Source organism: Hippocampus guttulatus, chromosome 1, assembly GCF_054856545.1.
Source record: "Hippocampus guttulatus isolate MCC_2025c chromosome 1, RoL_Hgut_1.0, whole genome shotgun sequence".
Lineage (NCBI taxonomy): Eukaryota > Metazoa > Chordata > Actinopteri > Syngnathiformes > Syngnathidae > Hippocampus > Hippocampus guttulatus.
The window spans coordinates 18,396,132-18,413,596 of record NC_141261.1 but is presented as its reverse complement, the minus strand read 5'-3'; the positions used below and the strand labels follow the sequence as shown (position 1 = coordinate 18,413,596).

Sequence of the window (17,465 nt, the reverse complement as noted above, 5' to 3'; positions counted from 1 at the left end):
GTTCATGCACGAGGTAACTTCAACATTAAACGCAAGTGTGGCTGTTATTGATGATGATTATTGGCACTGTGGCACACAGGCTCGGGAGAGTTAGTTGGAAGTGACAAGTGCCAAACATGCTTAAGCCTTTTGCAGCCCTTTTCTGTTGATCCAGCCGCAGTCATGTCCATGCACTTATCAAAGCAAAGCGGGGCTTTATTTGTTATCGTCTCAGCTAATTGCATGCAGGAATTCACCGTGATTCTCTTGACGCGCGGATGCACGAGATTGTATCCAGTTTGGCTCCTCTTAAAGGGACGATGCGGAGCGGTCATCTCTCATTCTTTCCTTCCGTCCAGCGGTTGTGCCATCTCGTCACGGCCGTCTGGAGTTGCCTGCTCTACCCGCGTCTCTCATCTGTTACTTACATCCACCACCGTGGAGATGCGTGGGCTGCAGTTGGGCATCGCGGCGCATACTAAGAGCTTCTGCATGGCGCGCCTCGCCCCACACTGCTGCTCTCCCCACTTTCCCGACACTCAAGTGCTGCAAGTTAAAGGGGAAGTGTCACTAAATGCAAAGTGGAAACAACCCCGGGCCAAAAAAAAAATCCACAGTTGAATTTCATTGTGCGTATGTATGTACTGCATGTAATGTTTGGTTATGTAGGTAGGTTTATACTGATGAAAAATACTGCAAACCATTGCATTCAGGTTTGTGAACCTTGCATTGCCTGCATTGTCTCATCTAAATCACTGCAAAACACCGTCTGCCTAAATATATTACCACACAATAATGGAATATTTTTGTCTTTTAGTGAACACGCAATTATTTGAACCACGGCAAGCAAAAATACGTGCTACTTCAGGAGCTAATATGGATTGCAATCACTGACTGCAAAATTAATCCCAAATCTATGCAGACAATTTGCCGGATAACCTCTGGGCGAGAGCGATATGGATTTTTTAAGGCACAATAAAATTCCGCCACTCGATTAATCGACCCTTTAAAATTTTTTTATAATAAATAAACTTTTACATTCTGTCTGATTTTCGCTAACTTGGGACAATTAATTGACCAAGTAAAGCTTACTACTAGTCTAACGTTGGGACACACTTTCTCATTCAATAGCACTTCAACTGGTAGTGTAATAGGGTTTCCACCTGCCACATTTCCAAGCAGGAGAGGAAAGATTTAATCGCTGTGCACGCGCATGAATTCCAGCAATTGTAGTCCATGATCGTATTACAGTCTTGTGTGTGTGTGTGTGTGTGTGGGGGGGGGGGGGTGTATGCGTGTGCGTGTGTGTGTGCACGACTGCATGTGCCCAATAGGTCTGGCCAGTAATTTGTGGGCAGTGACACAGCAAGGAGGTTTGTAGACTGTAAATGATCAGAACATTGTTAGCAACTCAGCAAATTACATTGTGCAAGGTAGAGTATAGCCTCCGGATGCTGCACTCCAATGGTATCTGGCACTGAATCACATTAAAGGTAACAGTTTTGGGTTACCAAATCCAAGCTTTGTATTTTTTTCCAAAAACTCAATTCTAATAACCGTTATGACTGTAAAAACATAAATGTTTAATCACTTCTAATATTATTGCACATACAGTATTGATGGATAACTGGTTTTATAATCAGGATTCAAGAGTAATAGTTTGTTCACCAATTGTTCAAGTAGCTGTAATAATGTAAAAAGAAAATATCTCAATGATATTATTGATTATATATGACAATTTGAAATTTGGTGCAGATTTTAGCAAGCACCATGGAAGTTGAAATGCTTGATTTGCTTTTGGCCAAATAAAATGACGTGCATCTGGCCCCCGGGCCTTGAGCTTGACACCTGGCGTTTAAAACGATGACTTGGAAGTTTATCCGTATACAATGTACTATATTGCATTGCACATCTTGCTTATCTTTATTTATCCGGGAAAGGCACCTGAGAAGAAATTCTCTTTTGCAATGCCGACCTGGCTACAGACAGCAGCATATGTATGGAAACATACAGTATATAGGCATACATAATGTGTGATTGACACAATCCATTCATGCTGCATCACACTTTAATTGTATTGCACCTAAACGATAAGGATACTCTGCGATTCTCTGGGAGGAACACCTCATGTCCGAGCCTCATGTCCTTGCTCTGCCATTGTGCACAATCCTACGCAATCCCACTCCAATCAAAGTGTCACCGTCCTGATATAGGATGATGACATAGCACCAATGATGATGTAACATTAGCTTATTGAGCCGAGTAATCAGTTTTGCGACTGAAGATGTCTGTGGAGAGCAGATGACACTTGACTTGAGATTGATGGCGGGAAACTCTTAAACCGCCGCCATCCATGAATGTAAATGAAGAAAAGCTCATCTTTAAATGGAGGGCCAATGGCACCTGCATGCCAATGTCCAATTCATCGTCCTTCCACAAAGATCATTGGGATGATCTACGGTACACTCGACATGAGTGCTGCAGTGAAAGGCATTGAAACTTTGGATATTTGTGGCAAGTCACAATGAGGGCAACCTCAAGCCACAGGCTCTGCCCGTTGCGCTGGTTGTCTGCAATGCACTCTGCCATCTTCCATTTACTCGTGCACTTTTAGCTAAGGCTGGAACATAGCTGGTGACGATAATTTTGGAAGGACATTAAGCAGACAGTAGATTTGTCTCCTAAATTCATTCGCGTGTGTCGCTGATGATGGAGTGGAACACTTACCTGACTTGTGTGCGCGCAGTGTGGGATTGGTTCCCATTCAGCGACGGTGTGGACGTGGGTGTGAATGTTTGCTAGTCTCTACATATGCCCTGCGACTGACTGGCAACCAGTTCAAGGTGTGTTCTGCCTTCCGCCCAAAGTCAGCTAAGATAGCCAGCAACTCCCCGCAACCCTGTTCAGGAGATAAGAAAACGGATGGATGGATGGATTCATTAGCGTAGCCTTACCATTAGCATTGCTTCATTAGCATCTACATTCTGAATGTGAGTGTGAATGGTTGTTTGGCTATACTGCATATACCCTCTGATAGACTGGTGGATGATTTTTGCTCAAACTATATTTGGCGAGCACTCAGTTTTGTCTTTCGACTGCTTGACTAAATACTCTATGTCCCTACGTTGCACAAGTAATTAAGGTTGCTGTCAATGGGCATATGAGGGTCCAACCATCCATCCATCAATTCATCCATTTTCTAATTTGCTTATCTTCGTGAGGGTCGTGGCTGTGTTGGAGTCTATCCCAGCTGTCCTGGGGCAGTAAGGACACCCTCAACGGTTACCGGCCAATCACAGGGCACACGTAGACAAACAGTCATCCTCACTCACAATCACACCAAGGGACAATTTAGAGGAGGCATTTCCAGCTCTGGGCCTGGAGGGCCGCCGTCCTGCCTGTTTTCCATCTCTCCCGGCTGCAACACACCTGATTCAGATGTGTTCAATCAGCCTGCTATGCATGTTTTTGGAATGTGGGAGGAAACCGGAGTACCCGGAGAAAACCCACCCAGGCACAGGGAGAACATGCAAACTCCACATAGGAAGGCTGGAGCTGGAATCGAACCCTGCACCTCTGCATTGTGAGGCAGATGTGCTAACCTGTCGATACCATGTGAGGGTACATTTCCCTATAATTTGAGTATAGTAGACGTAACAAACAATCTTGATTATACTTGTGCAGTTCATCTCCGCCCTGGTCAACACAGGAGGACATTTGGAGGCGAGCAGGAGGAGGAGGAGGAGCAGAAGGAAGGGAGTGAGAAGAGGGCACAGGTCCAACTTATGACAGCACACTGCAGGGGAGGAGTCCTGGATGACCTCTACTGCTGCTGCAGCAGGTGATCGCTCAAAAACAACCGACAACACGTGCACACACTGTCCCCATTTTGGATTATTATTACCATGCCATTCACTTACAATAATGATGTGTGCATTGATGGCTCATTTTATAGAATCCAAATCAGTTTTTTCCTTCAGTCCTCAGTGATCTACCGCCACAAAATTGAACATTGTCCTTGGAAGTACAGTAGACTGTTTAGTTGTTGAGGACAGCCAGGCTCAAGGCTATCATTGCTCTCCTGGTGAGATATGTCCTTACCATCACAGTCGAGCACTCGATTGATTCTGGATGTTGTTTCACTGTCACTTGGTAGTCCTGGACTCAGATGGAGCAATCAATGCATTAACTGCTCTGGAGGTCAAAGAACAAACTCTGAGTATAATATCAATCAACAGTACCATGGAGCGGCCCGGTAGTCCAGTGGTTAGCACGTCGACTTCACAGTGCAGGGGTACCGGGTTCGATTCCAGCTCCGGCCTCCCTGTGTGGAGTTTGCATGTTCTCCCCGGGCCTGCGTGGGTTTTCTCCGGGTCCTCCGGTTTCCTCCCACATTCCAAAAACATGCGTGGCAGGCTGATTGAACACTCTAAATTGTCCCTAGGTGTGAGTGTGGGCGTGCATGGTTGTTTGTCTCTGTGTGCCCTACGATTGGCTGGCAACCAATTCGGGGTGTCCCCCGCCCACTGCCCGAAGGCAGCTGGGATGGTCTCCAGCTCCCCCCGCGACCCTAGTGAGGATAAAGCGCTTCAGAAGATGAATGAATGAATGAGTACCATGGAATCACGCAAAAATCTTGAATGATCTTTTTCACATGAACAGATAGTGAAGCTGATGAATGTGTGAGCCATGGCACTGTGATAGGATTTCAGCATTTCATACACAGGATTTTATTTTGTTTCCTAGTTCTCACGGATTGTGTCTCAATACCTTCTACCATGTGTTTTGGGAAGGCTGCAAGGTAAACAGAGAGAGTTCGGACGTGGTAGGATTAAAAGTTGTTTGTGTATTTTGTATCTTCTTTGTTGAATTGACTGGCAGGTTACCCGCCAGATGTCCCAGTATTTATAAAGCTTGTTAGCCGCGATACACACCGGCTTTGGGAAAGCCAACCAAATCAGGGTGGAGCAAACTGCACATGTGAATTGAATACAGCTGCTTGGTGGAAGTATACAGTAAGATACTCAGTAGCCAACGGTGAAGTTTGGACCACACAATCAATATTTATCAAAATAAAAACTTCAAATAAAAGACATGGTATCCTCACCAGAGACGCAGATGCAGGAGACCTCCTTCGCCTGCTGCCGCCTGTCTGTATAAGCTCCCAATGCCCCCCAATAATCAATTTCCAGCTTCAATCAAGCCAGCCAGCAACAGAGTGGGTGAACCGTGCCTCAAAAAGTCTCGTTCTTGAAAAGCGCACCTTGAAAATGCCCGTTTCTTCATGTCCGACATCGTCCTACAAACCAATCTTTCGTGCATATTTTAAGCTCAACCAACCAAAACTCGACTCAAGACCCACCTTTTTAATTAAGTTTTTAACTACCGTAATATTTATCTGTCTACCTTTCTTTACTTTTTAATGCTAACAAATATTTATTTATTTGTACTTTCAGCCTTTTATTTGAGCATTGAGCAAATAATATTTCCTTGGCAACATATCGAAGATTAAATCTGATAGGATACACAACAACAACAAGAAAAACGATAAACAACTCGAAGCTGTGCAGCGCAGACACATTCAATGAAATAAAAACAGAAGACTGTTGGAAATAAATGATTAGCATTTCATGCAAGCTGTAAGTGTTCTGTAGTGCCATGCTTCAAATAGTGTTTGAGGCTATGGAGAAGGCCTTGAAGGCCAGGACCGCACGCCACTGAAGATGCTACATGCTTACACGTAGTTTGTACAAGGAGATCAATGCACCGCTCACAAAACATTAGTCAGACTTAATGTGACTCTGAATCAAGTATGAAGTGAAGGATTCATTCCCACGGCAAATGTTTGCTCTCCAGGCTGCGGGCGGCAGTTAAGTGCTCACCGTCTGGTCAGTCCAATCAAATCAACAGTTAATGCACTAGCTGGGGTCTGACAGCTGCACTAATCGGGCACGATTGTTTGTTTGTGTTTTAAGCGATGGCGCCTTTTTGTTTTGTAACAATGCGATATGGAGGTAACAGTGGGCCAGATCCAAGGAAAACTGTGGTTTCGGGGAGAGTTGTCAGGCCCCATTAAAGTGTATGGGGAATGAAAAGGTGGCAAACAGAGGGAGAGAGGTGGAGATTTAAAGGTCACTTGAAGTGAGTCATCCCGAAGGGCAAAGCAGCATCCTCTTTTCTTTCAAGTTATCACTCTTTTGTATCCATCCGCTTTGTTTGCTACATTTGCTTTGGAATACATGTACATTACATGCTGCGTATGTACAGGCAGGTGTAGTCATGTCTGCATTTGCTTGCATTTGCCCTCACTGTAATGTGAATATGAGTACTTGAGTGAGTCTCCTCATTTGCAAAGCACATGTCTGTAGCGGGTGTCCCGCCCCGTCCACTGCGCCTGTGGCTGAATACTACGCCGGCTCAGCCAATCAGCGTTCTCATTTATGCAGAGGCACTAGCAACAGCATCATCATTCCTGGCAACAATAAATCTCTGCACTGACACCTGCATATGATCTCATTTAACATTAATCTGATCACATTTTGTCACACATGATGTACGGTACGATATTATTATGTGACAGAGAGCACACGAGAGGTGATTCAAATGTAAAGGTTAAAAATGCACTAAATACCCGACATTGCTTGACCTTGATTCCAGTCTCGTTTCAAAAGAGTGCACTAATTATAATGCACTCTTTTGAAACTAATCATATCGCAGTTGTGATATTTAGTCTTACTAATGTTCATTTCTTCCACTCAATAACAGCTGTCGTTTCTCAGAACGCATACAGTTTGGCGAATTAATAAACAAACAAAAAAAAGACAACATTTGATGAAAAAAGCTATTTTTTTTTCTATTTTCACCTAAACTCAAATTGAGAATGCAGTGGCACCTTGAAATGCAAGTGTTGTTTGTTCCTTTAAGACGTCTGAAAGTCAAAACGTTCGTATCTCAAATCATCTTTCCCCATTGAGATGAACGGCGATAAGAAAACAGCAAAAACGTTGCAATTTGGGTTTCTAGCTCCCCCCCCCCCCCCCCCCCAAAAACAACAACAACAACCCTCTATAACATGCTGTATGATAATTTACAGTAATGAGATAATTCCAGGGGTGGGCATTCCATCAGCACTAAAGGATGGTCCTTCAGTCCTTCCCTGCCGGACGCCTGTTCTGCTGATGAAACTTTAAAAAAAATGCAGGATATTAAGAAAAAAAATGATGGATGAAGCAGTGACAGAGGTACGTTTTCATCTTTCAGGGTAATTGAGTAAGAGAAAGTAACTGAAACCCATCCTGCCTGTCTTATGTGTTTGTACGGGGAAATGAAGCAGGGTTGCTTCCATTGACTATGGAAACGCTTGGCCCTTCTTATGTGGCGGTATGTAGAAAAAAAAATGGAAACGTAAAATGGAGTACACTTATATCGCAGCCAAGTAAGACGCTGCCAGGTCTACTGGGAGCAAGGTTCAGGATCTTGCTCAAGGACACTTCAACAGGGCGTGAGTCGCTCATCCATCTATCTTTCCATCCAACAATCTATCTGTCCACCTGCATGTCTGCCTACCTACCTATCAGGTTGGAGACCCATAAAGCAGTGATTCTCAATTAGTTAGCCATTTTGTGTGGGTTGACGACAGCTACTACATGTTTTTGTATTCAGACTTTTTTGGGGGGGGTCCACTGCAGAGTTGTACCAAGTTCTCACAAGAGAAATATTAGGTTAGCGACAGGAATTGTTACTCACCTAAACAACTAAAGTGTAGCTTAGCCTTTGGTGAGCAATATGTCATTGGCGGCATGTAAAACACATTCTAATTGCCATTAAAAATATATAGTTTGCCTTTACATTTATTTTTAGAGGTATTTTTATCCAAAAAAACAAAACAAGACACTGAACTGTTCTTTACTTCATTAAAAGTGTGTTGTAACAATAGAAAGATGTGGGTCGCAGCGTGACATCAGTAAAGACCCGCTGGTCTACAGGGTAATTCTCTTTTGGAACCACCCCAAAACATTTCTTAGTATGGTGCAGTGCATTTCTACAGCAAGCTAATCTACAGCTACAATCGTTTACGCCAACAGCATTGAGCATTATTATGACAAAACTTGCGACAGCATATGAAAGATTTGGCAGGTTACTTGATACACACCACAGAGCTGTGATCTGCCAATTAGCAAAGATTAGAGTTAAAGTAAGCCATTTTAAACTTCAAATTAAAAACTTTTGTCATTTTAGGAGTTTAAAAAGCTGCAGGCTGACACCATTGTGATCCTGCTGTACTTAAGAGTTCAATACCATAAGTGTATGTGAAATGGATGTGAGTGTATGTGTGTTTTAAAGCTCCTTGGTGAACCACCGTATAATGTAGATACACTGATATATAGTGTGCATTGGATTTTTCAGCAGCTGAACTATTACTTGTTTTTTTGGGGGGACGGAGGTGGGTGGTGGACTGGTTAAATTTACCGATGGACGCAATGACCTAAGTATGGTTAAAAAAAATATGACTGATTGACTGACAATTCAGTTTGATTCCGCTTTAAAAAAAAATGACGGATGTGTTCTGCCCTAGCAAAACCGAACAAAACACTAATCATGTATTTGATATTATGAACTAGTCGGTACCATGTTAACATATTCGTACATCTGCTGCTAAAAATCGTCAGTTATGAAGTCATAATTTTGCTGTCTGTTTTTCTGCTGATACTCCTCTCATTAATATGGTTCTGGTATTGTGTTTAATGCATGTCCAAATTTAATCTGTGCCTGCTTGTTGGGTCACTCACTGTTTTTCTGCCAGGAAGTAAACACACACACACACACACACACACAGCCAACCATCTTCCTGTCAGAAAGTGTAGACAGGTCACAATGGTTTGAGCATTTCGATGACTTCACCTTCTGTGCATCTCTACGGTCTTAGCAAGAGCTCGCTCTTGTTGCTATGGTGATTGCCTGCTGTGCTCCTTTGGCGAACTGTTCACAATTTCACGCATATATTGCCAGTGTCTTTGCATATGGCTCTCATGAATATGTTTTTGCAGTATGAAGTAATTCTGACATTTGCAACAAATTGGGAGAATCACAGACACATGGGACTACTGTAACCTACTTCTTTTTTGAAGGACAAAACAGTTTAAAAAAACACATGGGTGCAGCAAAGTGGTTTACACTTGTCACACTTAAAAAGTAGCAAACAACATTATACTTTACCACAATTGTTGATAAGCATGAGGGCAGTCTACTTGTGTACAGAGCGGTTTCGCATCACGGCAGACACATTTGCATTGTGTCACTGCTTTAAGACATAGTTGTGCGACAATACTCACATCACAGGATTTCATGATTGATAGGAAAAATGAAAATATGCTCTATGAAGAAGCCTTTTCCAAATTCATACGCAGCGTTTTCAGCTCCGACCTCAATTTGATTTGGGACATTTTAAATGGATTAAGATTGTCAAATTTATTGTGCATATGTCGACAATCAGACAGTCTCCCCTCTTAGCAGTAAATGAAGATCTAATTTGTTCACAGACGACGCGCGCTTTCAAATAAAGACAGTGCAAGTCATGATCTTGTTAAATGGGTCATGTTTAAAGACAGCACAGAGTAACGTCGAACAAATACTGACAAACGTAGCTTCCCCTGCCAACATTCTGCAGCAGAGCACTCGGGGACAGACGCGAGCTTTGTGCTGGGTGCACTTTTTTTTTTTTTTAAGTGTAGGGCAGGGGAATCGCAGCAACGATCACATGTAACATACATGTATTTTAAATGTTAGCAATACAGAGCACACTGAGCTAACAAAGGCATGTGGTAAACAGTCTTTGATTTATATCACAGTTTCCTTTCACTCGATGTTTGGCCTCTTTTTTTTTGCAGCTTTCAATACGAAAAAAAGAACTCTCTGTTCTCAATAGCACTGATGATGAGTGAGAAGAAACATGAATATAGCATCCACATATAAAGAGATCTGAATAGATCCGAGGAATTGGGTGCTTTGTTTTGAAACTGCTGGCTGTCTTCTCTCCATCTTCGAAAGCGTTTGGGCAAAATGGAGAATCGTCAAGATGAATCTTCTCACTGCGTGTAATATTTGATGCTGTGATACTTTCACGCAAAAAACAGAGCAGCCATAAAACAGCAGCTACACAGCTAGAAATGAAGCGGGCTGTTTGATAAACTGTACTGTAGACACACTATGGAGAGAGTTTAAAAAAAAATGTTTCATATTCTTGCGATTTTCCAGATTTTTGGTCTTAAAGAGGATCAATTGGCAGGGCGGAGCTGCTATAGGCACCAAGTATGAGGACGCCAGCGAGAAGGCAGAGGAAGAAATTCTCCTCCAGGGGTAATTCTTTTGTCAACCAAGTTTACCCCATTTGGTCCACAGAAATACTCTCTTACAACCCTGCAGAGATTGAAAAAAATATATAAGATAATTTTTAAAAGGAGCAGTAAAATATCATTCAGTCATTTTCAATCTCATTTCCAGGCTGCTTTTGAAATATTACCTGCACGAGAGTCAGTCAACGAGGGCGCTGCAAGTCTTCCAGGCGGCCTGGACAGCTTCCACCTGAGAAACTGACATGGAAGGCAAAATTGTTAATGTCGTTGTGGTGGTAATAATGACAGAATAAGACATTACCCTTCCTCCTCTCTTAGCATGAACAAACCCAAAATGTATCAGACAAGAGAAACGTTTGAGCTTTGATGCAAGTTAACAACAACAACAACAACATTGCATACGGTCGTAGAAATGTTTGACTGTGAGTCAATACACATTTTCTCACTCCCCTACTAAGGAAGGAATTGCAAACCAAAGTTGAAAACACACAGAAAATAATATGATGGCAGGTGGTTGCACAAAATAAAAGAATTTTCGGGATCCAGGTGATTTTATTCTTTATAAAAATGAATAAACGTTTTTTCATTTTAGTCCTATCATGTTGTGATTTTAGGTTTGTCCCATAAGCGGACAAGGTCAGGGTATGCGTATACTAAACATATGAGACTTCATCCATCCATCCATTTTCTAATCCACTTATCCTTAGAAGGGTCGGCCAGTCGGTGGGGTACAGCCTGAATTGGTTGCCAGCCAATCGCAGGGCAAACATGGACAACCTTTCGCGCTCACTCTCACACCTACGGCCAATTTAGAATGTTCCATTAAACCTGCCACGCATGTTTTTGGAATGTGGGAGGAAACCGTAGTACCCGGAGAAAACCCACACAGGCACGGGGAGAACATACAAACTCCACACAGGAAGGCCAGAGCCTGAATCGAACACTTGACCTCTGTCTGCACTGTGAGGCCGGCGTGCTGACCAGTCGACCATCATTGCTGCCCATATGAGACTTAAAGGTAATAATAATCAGAATACAAATGATGATGATGCTGATTACTATTATTATTGCTTGATAAAAGAGATCTTAGTGTGGAACATTTGAGCCAAGTATTTTGCGGTGTTTCTTCAGAGTAGAGAGGGGGAAAAAAAAACACACTATGGCCAAATTGTCTTTGCAAAATGTGTCAAGAGGAGATGAAAGGAGAAGCGAGCATGCCGAAATGCTTTAGATAAACAGACATCCAGTTCACTCATCACAAGCATCCGTGTGCTTGATGATTTTTACAAAAACAACTTTCAAAAAAAGGCAAGAGAGAAGTCCTGTGAGTGGCGGTCTACTTTTTCTCTTCGCTATTCCCATTTTCCCAGCCTGACCAATCAAATTAGAGGGTAAACAAGTACAATATCCCCTGAGTGGCGCTTTTATGTGACCTGAGTAGTTAGAATGCTATTTTGCTGATGAGGTTTTCACAAGAAATTTGAAACCAAGGTCATCGGTCACAAAAGTAGAATCAGCAACGGGCGTCACTTTGTGGGTCTCCCTGCGTCACTCTCTCATTTGACTGAGTTTAGGGAGAGTGACCTGAGTGCCATACACTTGTGACTCGAGAGAAATACAGTCAGGGCCATAAATACACAATTGGGACGTGGACATAATTCTCATCTTTTAGGCTCTTAAAGACCACCACAATGTTAAAATACAATTAACAAGATGCACTTCAGATTTCCAGCTTGAATATATGTGCCTCTCACTTTTCAGGGGAAAAAAAATAACAGGACATATGAACACTCATGAATCAAACTTCCCATCATTCATTTTCCGAACCGCTTTATCCTCACCAGGGTCGCGGGTGAATCAAACTTTCACTTTTTAATACTTAATTGCATTTTCTCTTCACTTCTGTCACTTCAGCAAGTAAAATACATGCTCAATTGTATTCGGGTCAGGTGACTGGCCATTGCAAAAACGTCCATGCCTTCAAAAACTTTGGTCGCTTCCAAAATATGCTCCATGTCATTGTCCCTCTACACTGTGAAGTGCCGTACAATTAGTTCGGAAGCATTAGGCAGGATATGACAAGACTAACTCATTGCCTAATTCAGAATTCAGCCTGCTATGTTTGCCAGCAGTCACACCGTCAACATATAAACACGGGAACAAGTTGCATCGGCAGCCATAAATGCCCACCTGGTCATAGAACAGCTGAGCCGACTACTTTTAGTCCCCTCAAATGTGGGATGCACATACACAAACTGTTGTAATTCCGACCCCGTTCACCTGATTCAGATGTACAAAGTAAATCCCCTCAAATTAAAGATGAATGTCTGCCGGTAAAGCGCATCTTGTTTTATTTTAAATCCATTGTGGTGGCGCGTCGAGGCAAAAAGCTGAGAATTATGTCGATGTTCCAATATTTTTGCACCTGATTTGAGGGAGAAAGAAGAACTAGCTTGCTTTAGAGCCGATCACATTTGACAATACAGTAAATAAAGGTGCCAATTATATTGTATTGGTCAAGGAAAGTATGCCGTCTTCATAGAGGTAAACCTAAACGTAGCCTTCAGCAAGGCGGAGAGTGACCCCTTTTCAGCTAAAGATGTCAAGTCTTTGTTTCTCTTGGTAAACACGACCAGGTCACAAAGGGACACGAGCCACCTGTTCTGCTGGCAGGCGGTATTGGCCACCAGGGGGCAGAAGCGAGAGAGGCAAAGTGGGCATGTTTTTCCATACACAAAGTCAACTGAAGGTGAAAACATGAAATACTCAAAGTTGTTTACACCAGCAAACGACGCGAGCCTTTGGCACACCCTCATTGGGATCTGTCCAAACAAACAGGATGCCTGCATTGGCAGGTCCATAAAGCGGCGATAAATCTGCGGAAACTTTTAGTGGTCAAAGGGAAATATATGCCATTAGGACATGGGAAAGAAACGTGCTTGGGCCTTACCGGTGCCATCGGTGGGTGAAGAGCATCCCCTGCTGGGCGCCAATAGTGTTGCACCCAGGAGAGCCAGACAGTCCATTCAGAAAACCTTGAAAGGGTGCCTCTCCATCCATTTCCTTGGTTTCAGACTGGTTCATTCGGGGTGGCAGGATTTGGATCATCACAGTCGAATATAGATGAGCTTGTTGACGTTTGACTTCCTGCGAGGTTGCGTTTACACATAAACACACTTGACGTCATCAACAGCAGTCCTTGAAGACACGTTATTCGGATGCTAATCTTCAATCTAGCTTCCAAGCCATCTGGGCGGTTTCTGTGGAAACAGGGGCGCCATGGCAACACTGGTTGGGGTTGCCCGGGAAACGGCAGTCACCACGGAGATTGCATCACAGCAGGTTATATTTGAGGCATCAAAGAGAAGCACGCGTGTGCGCGTGGAATAGCTCTGCCTCGGTTTTGCTCTCCTCCGAACACGTGTCTTTAGTGGGTGATGAGACACAGCACGGTGGTCCACTGGCCCCAAATGGCACCACAAAACGCCTCTATTCTACATGGGAGTTGATTTGTGAACAGGTGGAGTAGCGCTTTGCACTGGACTTTAACGCATGGTAAAGGCATAGTACAGTCTAATTCATATCATATAGGTTAACTAGTTTTTCTTTTTCCTAAACTGCGTGTGTTTAAAGAGACATCGAACACATCAAAACGATCCTGGATATTGCATATTGGCTACGACTGACGAATCACAACTGTGGTTAATACAACGTGAAGGTCATTGGAGTATACATTTGTAGTCTTTCACAGTTATAAAGCTTTCCTAAACAGCTACAACAGGTTCCCTCTCTATTGCAAGCTTTTAAGGAGTGCCTTCTCTCCGCACATTCTTTTTTATTTTTTGTAAGCACTGGAACCAATTCTAATTGTCAGAATAAAAGTAGATGGGATTTGGGCTTTTTTTTTTTTTTTTAAACCCCCTCACTCATCCAGCACTGCTTCCATGCGCAATGACATCTGAGCCATCGCGCATCCACTCGCAACGTCCGTGACACCAGAACCAACTACACATCAGTGAAGATCTTCTTGATGTTGATGCAGTTCTGTGAGTTGTTCTGAGCGCTGGTGGGAAAGTTTGGCTGCTGCTTGAAGGCGCTGTTGATGCCATGCTCCTCTATCACCATGTACTCGCTCTTGCTGAGTGACGACGACGAGCGCGTCTTCCTCAATTCCTCGGGCTCCGCCAGAGGCTGACAACTGCCCACGTGCAGGTACTGGGCCTGTTCCTCGCCGTCGGTCTCCCTGTGGTAGAAGTAGTTGAAATTGGAAACGATGACCGGCACAGGCAACGCGATGGTCAGCACGCCGGCGATGGCGCACAGAGAGCCCACAATCTTGCCCCCGATGGTGACGGGATGCATGTCCCCATAGCCAACGGTAGTCATGGTGACCACAGCCCACCAGAAGGCGTCCGGGATGCTGTTGAATCCCGATTCGGGGTCGTCGGCCTCGGCAAAGTAGACGGCGCTGGAGAAGAGAATGACGCCGATGAAGAGGAAGAAGATGAGCAGGCCCAGTTCACGCATGCTGGCCTTGAGGGTCTGACCCAAAATCTGCAAACCTTTGGAATGACGCGAGAGTTTGAAGATGCGGAAGACGCGCACGAGGCGAATGACACGCAGGATGGCCAACGACATGGCCTGCTGTCCGTTCCCTTGCCTCTCGGCCAGCTCCGTTCCCAGCGTGATGAAGTAAGGGATGATGGCCACAATGTCAATGATATTCATGATGTTCTTGGAGAACGTGGCTTTGCTCGGACACGCGAAGAAGCGCACCAGGAGCTCGAAGGAGAACCAAATGATGCACAACGTCTCCACCACAAAGAAGGGGTCTGAGAAGGGGCTGGTGAAATAGGGAAGGGTGCCATTGATCACGGGCGCGATCGGGATTGCATCGCGGTTCTCGTCCCTGAATTCGGGCAGTGTCTCCAAACAGAAAATGACAATGGAGATGAGGATGACCAGGACGGAGACGATGGCGATGCCCCGCGCTGGTCCCGAACTCTCCGGGTACTCAAAAAGCAGCCACACTTGTCTTTGGAACTCGTTCTCCGGCAAGGGCCGCTCCTCCTCCTTAATGAAGCCCTCATCCTCCCGGAACTTCTCCATCGCCTCCTCGCCCAGCTCATAGAATCGAATCTCCTCTGAGAAGATATCAATGGGGACATTGACGGGTCTCCTGATGCGCCCTCCTGACTGGTAGTAATAGAGAATGGCATCAAAACTGGGTCGGTTCCGATCGAAGAAGTACTCGTTCCTGAGGGGATCAAAGTACCTCATCCTCTTCTTGGGGTCCCCCAGGAGGGTCTCCGGGAACTGCGAGAGAGTCTTGAGCTGCGTCTCGAAGCGCAAGCCGGATATGTTAATGACCACCCTCTCGCAGCACTCGTGGTCCGGCTCGTATCGATCCAGGGAGAGGTGGCCCGGGAGAGCCGCAGACTCTTCCAACATGTTGTCACACGCCGCGACGGTCATGACGTCGGCCTCCGTCTCGGTGTATCCGTGGTTCACCAAGTTGTCGCCTCGTGTTTTGCTCACGCTCGGCGGTGGTGATTGCAGGAGGCTCAAGTGGTCGTCCATGCGCGGCTCACGACGCATCCAGGGACGGCCGCCTCCGCGGACCCCGCCGCCGCTACAGCCTGGTGTCTGGCGTCTTCCTCATCCTCCTCCGCTCTCGCTCCCCCCAGCGGTTGCCGTTCCCGCCCACCGCCGGAGACGCGGGGGTTATAAACGAGCATTCCACCCGCCCACAGCACCAGGCGCCCGGGTGCATGTCGCCCTATTCGGCCAATAGCATCGCGCAAGAACGCACGCTGAAAGCAACAGTCGGCCGTCATTCAACGCGCACCGAGTTTTTTTTTTTTGGGCGTGCCCCCTCCCTATCGCGCTCTCGGCTTTGTTACGCGCACACGCACGCACACATCAATGGGCTTTTTAAACAAGGTCGTTGCTCACAGACAGGACATGGGGGTGCCCATAAAAAGCCGTCGATCCCAGTTATTAGTCCGTGATTTAACAACGGGAAAGTGAAAAGGGAAGTGCGAAATAATGAACTATAGTAGGTATGATGGAAAACCAACCATCCAAAATGTCGTTTTAACAGCCTTGCCCTGAGCCTCCTCAAAAGGAAACGTACAGTTCTAGTCTAAATTTCTCTTCTTCAGCTGATCCAAATTACAGTTTCTTTTTCCGTTCCTGTTTTTTGTCAGTCTGGGTTGCAGTAATGTTCTGAAAGAGTTGCTGTCCAGGGTTCTGAAATGAAAAGGGGGAAAAAACTGCGAAAGTATCAAAAAAGTAAAAACAGATTTGCAGAAAAGGAAAGCCTTTTCTGCAAATCTGGTTTTACCAGGCTTGGATCATGTTGGTTTACAAAAAATGCCTTGTTGGTTGTATCCTGTGCACCCAATGAGCATATCCAATGAGGTCAGAAATGAAAGTGAGAACATTTCTATTAGGACCATATGTCTCTCATTAAATTAAAATGGTTTCAATGAGGAAAGACGATCCACAAGTGAAGGCATGTGGACATTCGCCCATTGATATGTATTGCCTACAGTCATGTTATGCATGGTAGAAGACCCAAAAGCAGGGAGGCAGGGAACGCGGGGTACACCAATCAAAACAACAAAAACACGATTAGGAGGGTACTGTGGAACACTAAATCGAAAGCAAAGTACTGAAAAAACAAAAACTCAAAGCTACAACAAAACACCAGCAAACATAACACACCACGCAGAACCAAAACGTGACAGCAACATCAATGTCACAAAAACTACAAAACAATTGACGAGATAACGAGGAACACTTGGACAAGACACAAGTGGTTGAGGGAGCTGATTGGAGAATAAAAGGGACAGCCCCGACGGGCACGGGAGAAAGCAAAAGATCTGGCAAGCAAGACAAGACACAAGAAGTAAAGTTCAATAAAAACCAGACAAACAAAAATTACGACAGCCTTTGAGCTAACTGCGCCACAAAAATAAGGGAAGTCTATGGCTACACAAGTTCGAGAAGAATTCATTATACCTAGAGTATGTTGGGTAATTGTGTGTTCACCCCTGCCTGTATGTGGGTGCAGGCAAGTGGATGGTTATAGATTTATGAGCTCCGGATAAAATGAAAAAATACTTATTT

At 44.6% G+C, this 17,465-nt stretch overlaps 1 protein-coding gene across 1 annotated transcript; it reads right to left on the bottom strand.

Moving 5' to 3' along the window:
* Positions 1-9,557: 9,557 nt before the first annotated feature.
* LOC147210756 (potassium voltage-gated channel subfamily A member 3) lies at positions 9,558-16,202 on the bottom strand. Its single transcript, XM_086116135.1, has 3 exons — positions 13,282-16,202; positions 10,499-10,568; positions 9,558-10,395 (listed from the first exon to the last, which is right to left on the bottom strand). The coding sequence occupies exon 1, from the start codon at positions 15,927-15,929 to the stop codon at positions 14,337-14,339; it is 1,593 nt and encodes a 530-aa protein (XP_085972261.1). The 5' UTR covers positions 15,930-16,202; the 3' UTR covers positions 9,558-10,395; positions 10,499-10,568; positions 13,282-14,336.
* Between the last annotated feature and the right edge of the window lie 1,263 nt (positions 16,203-17,465).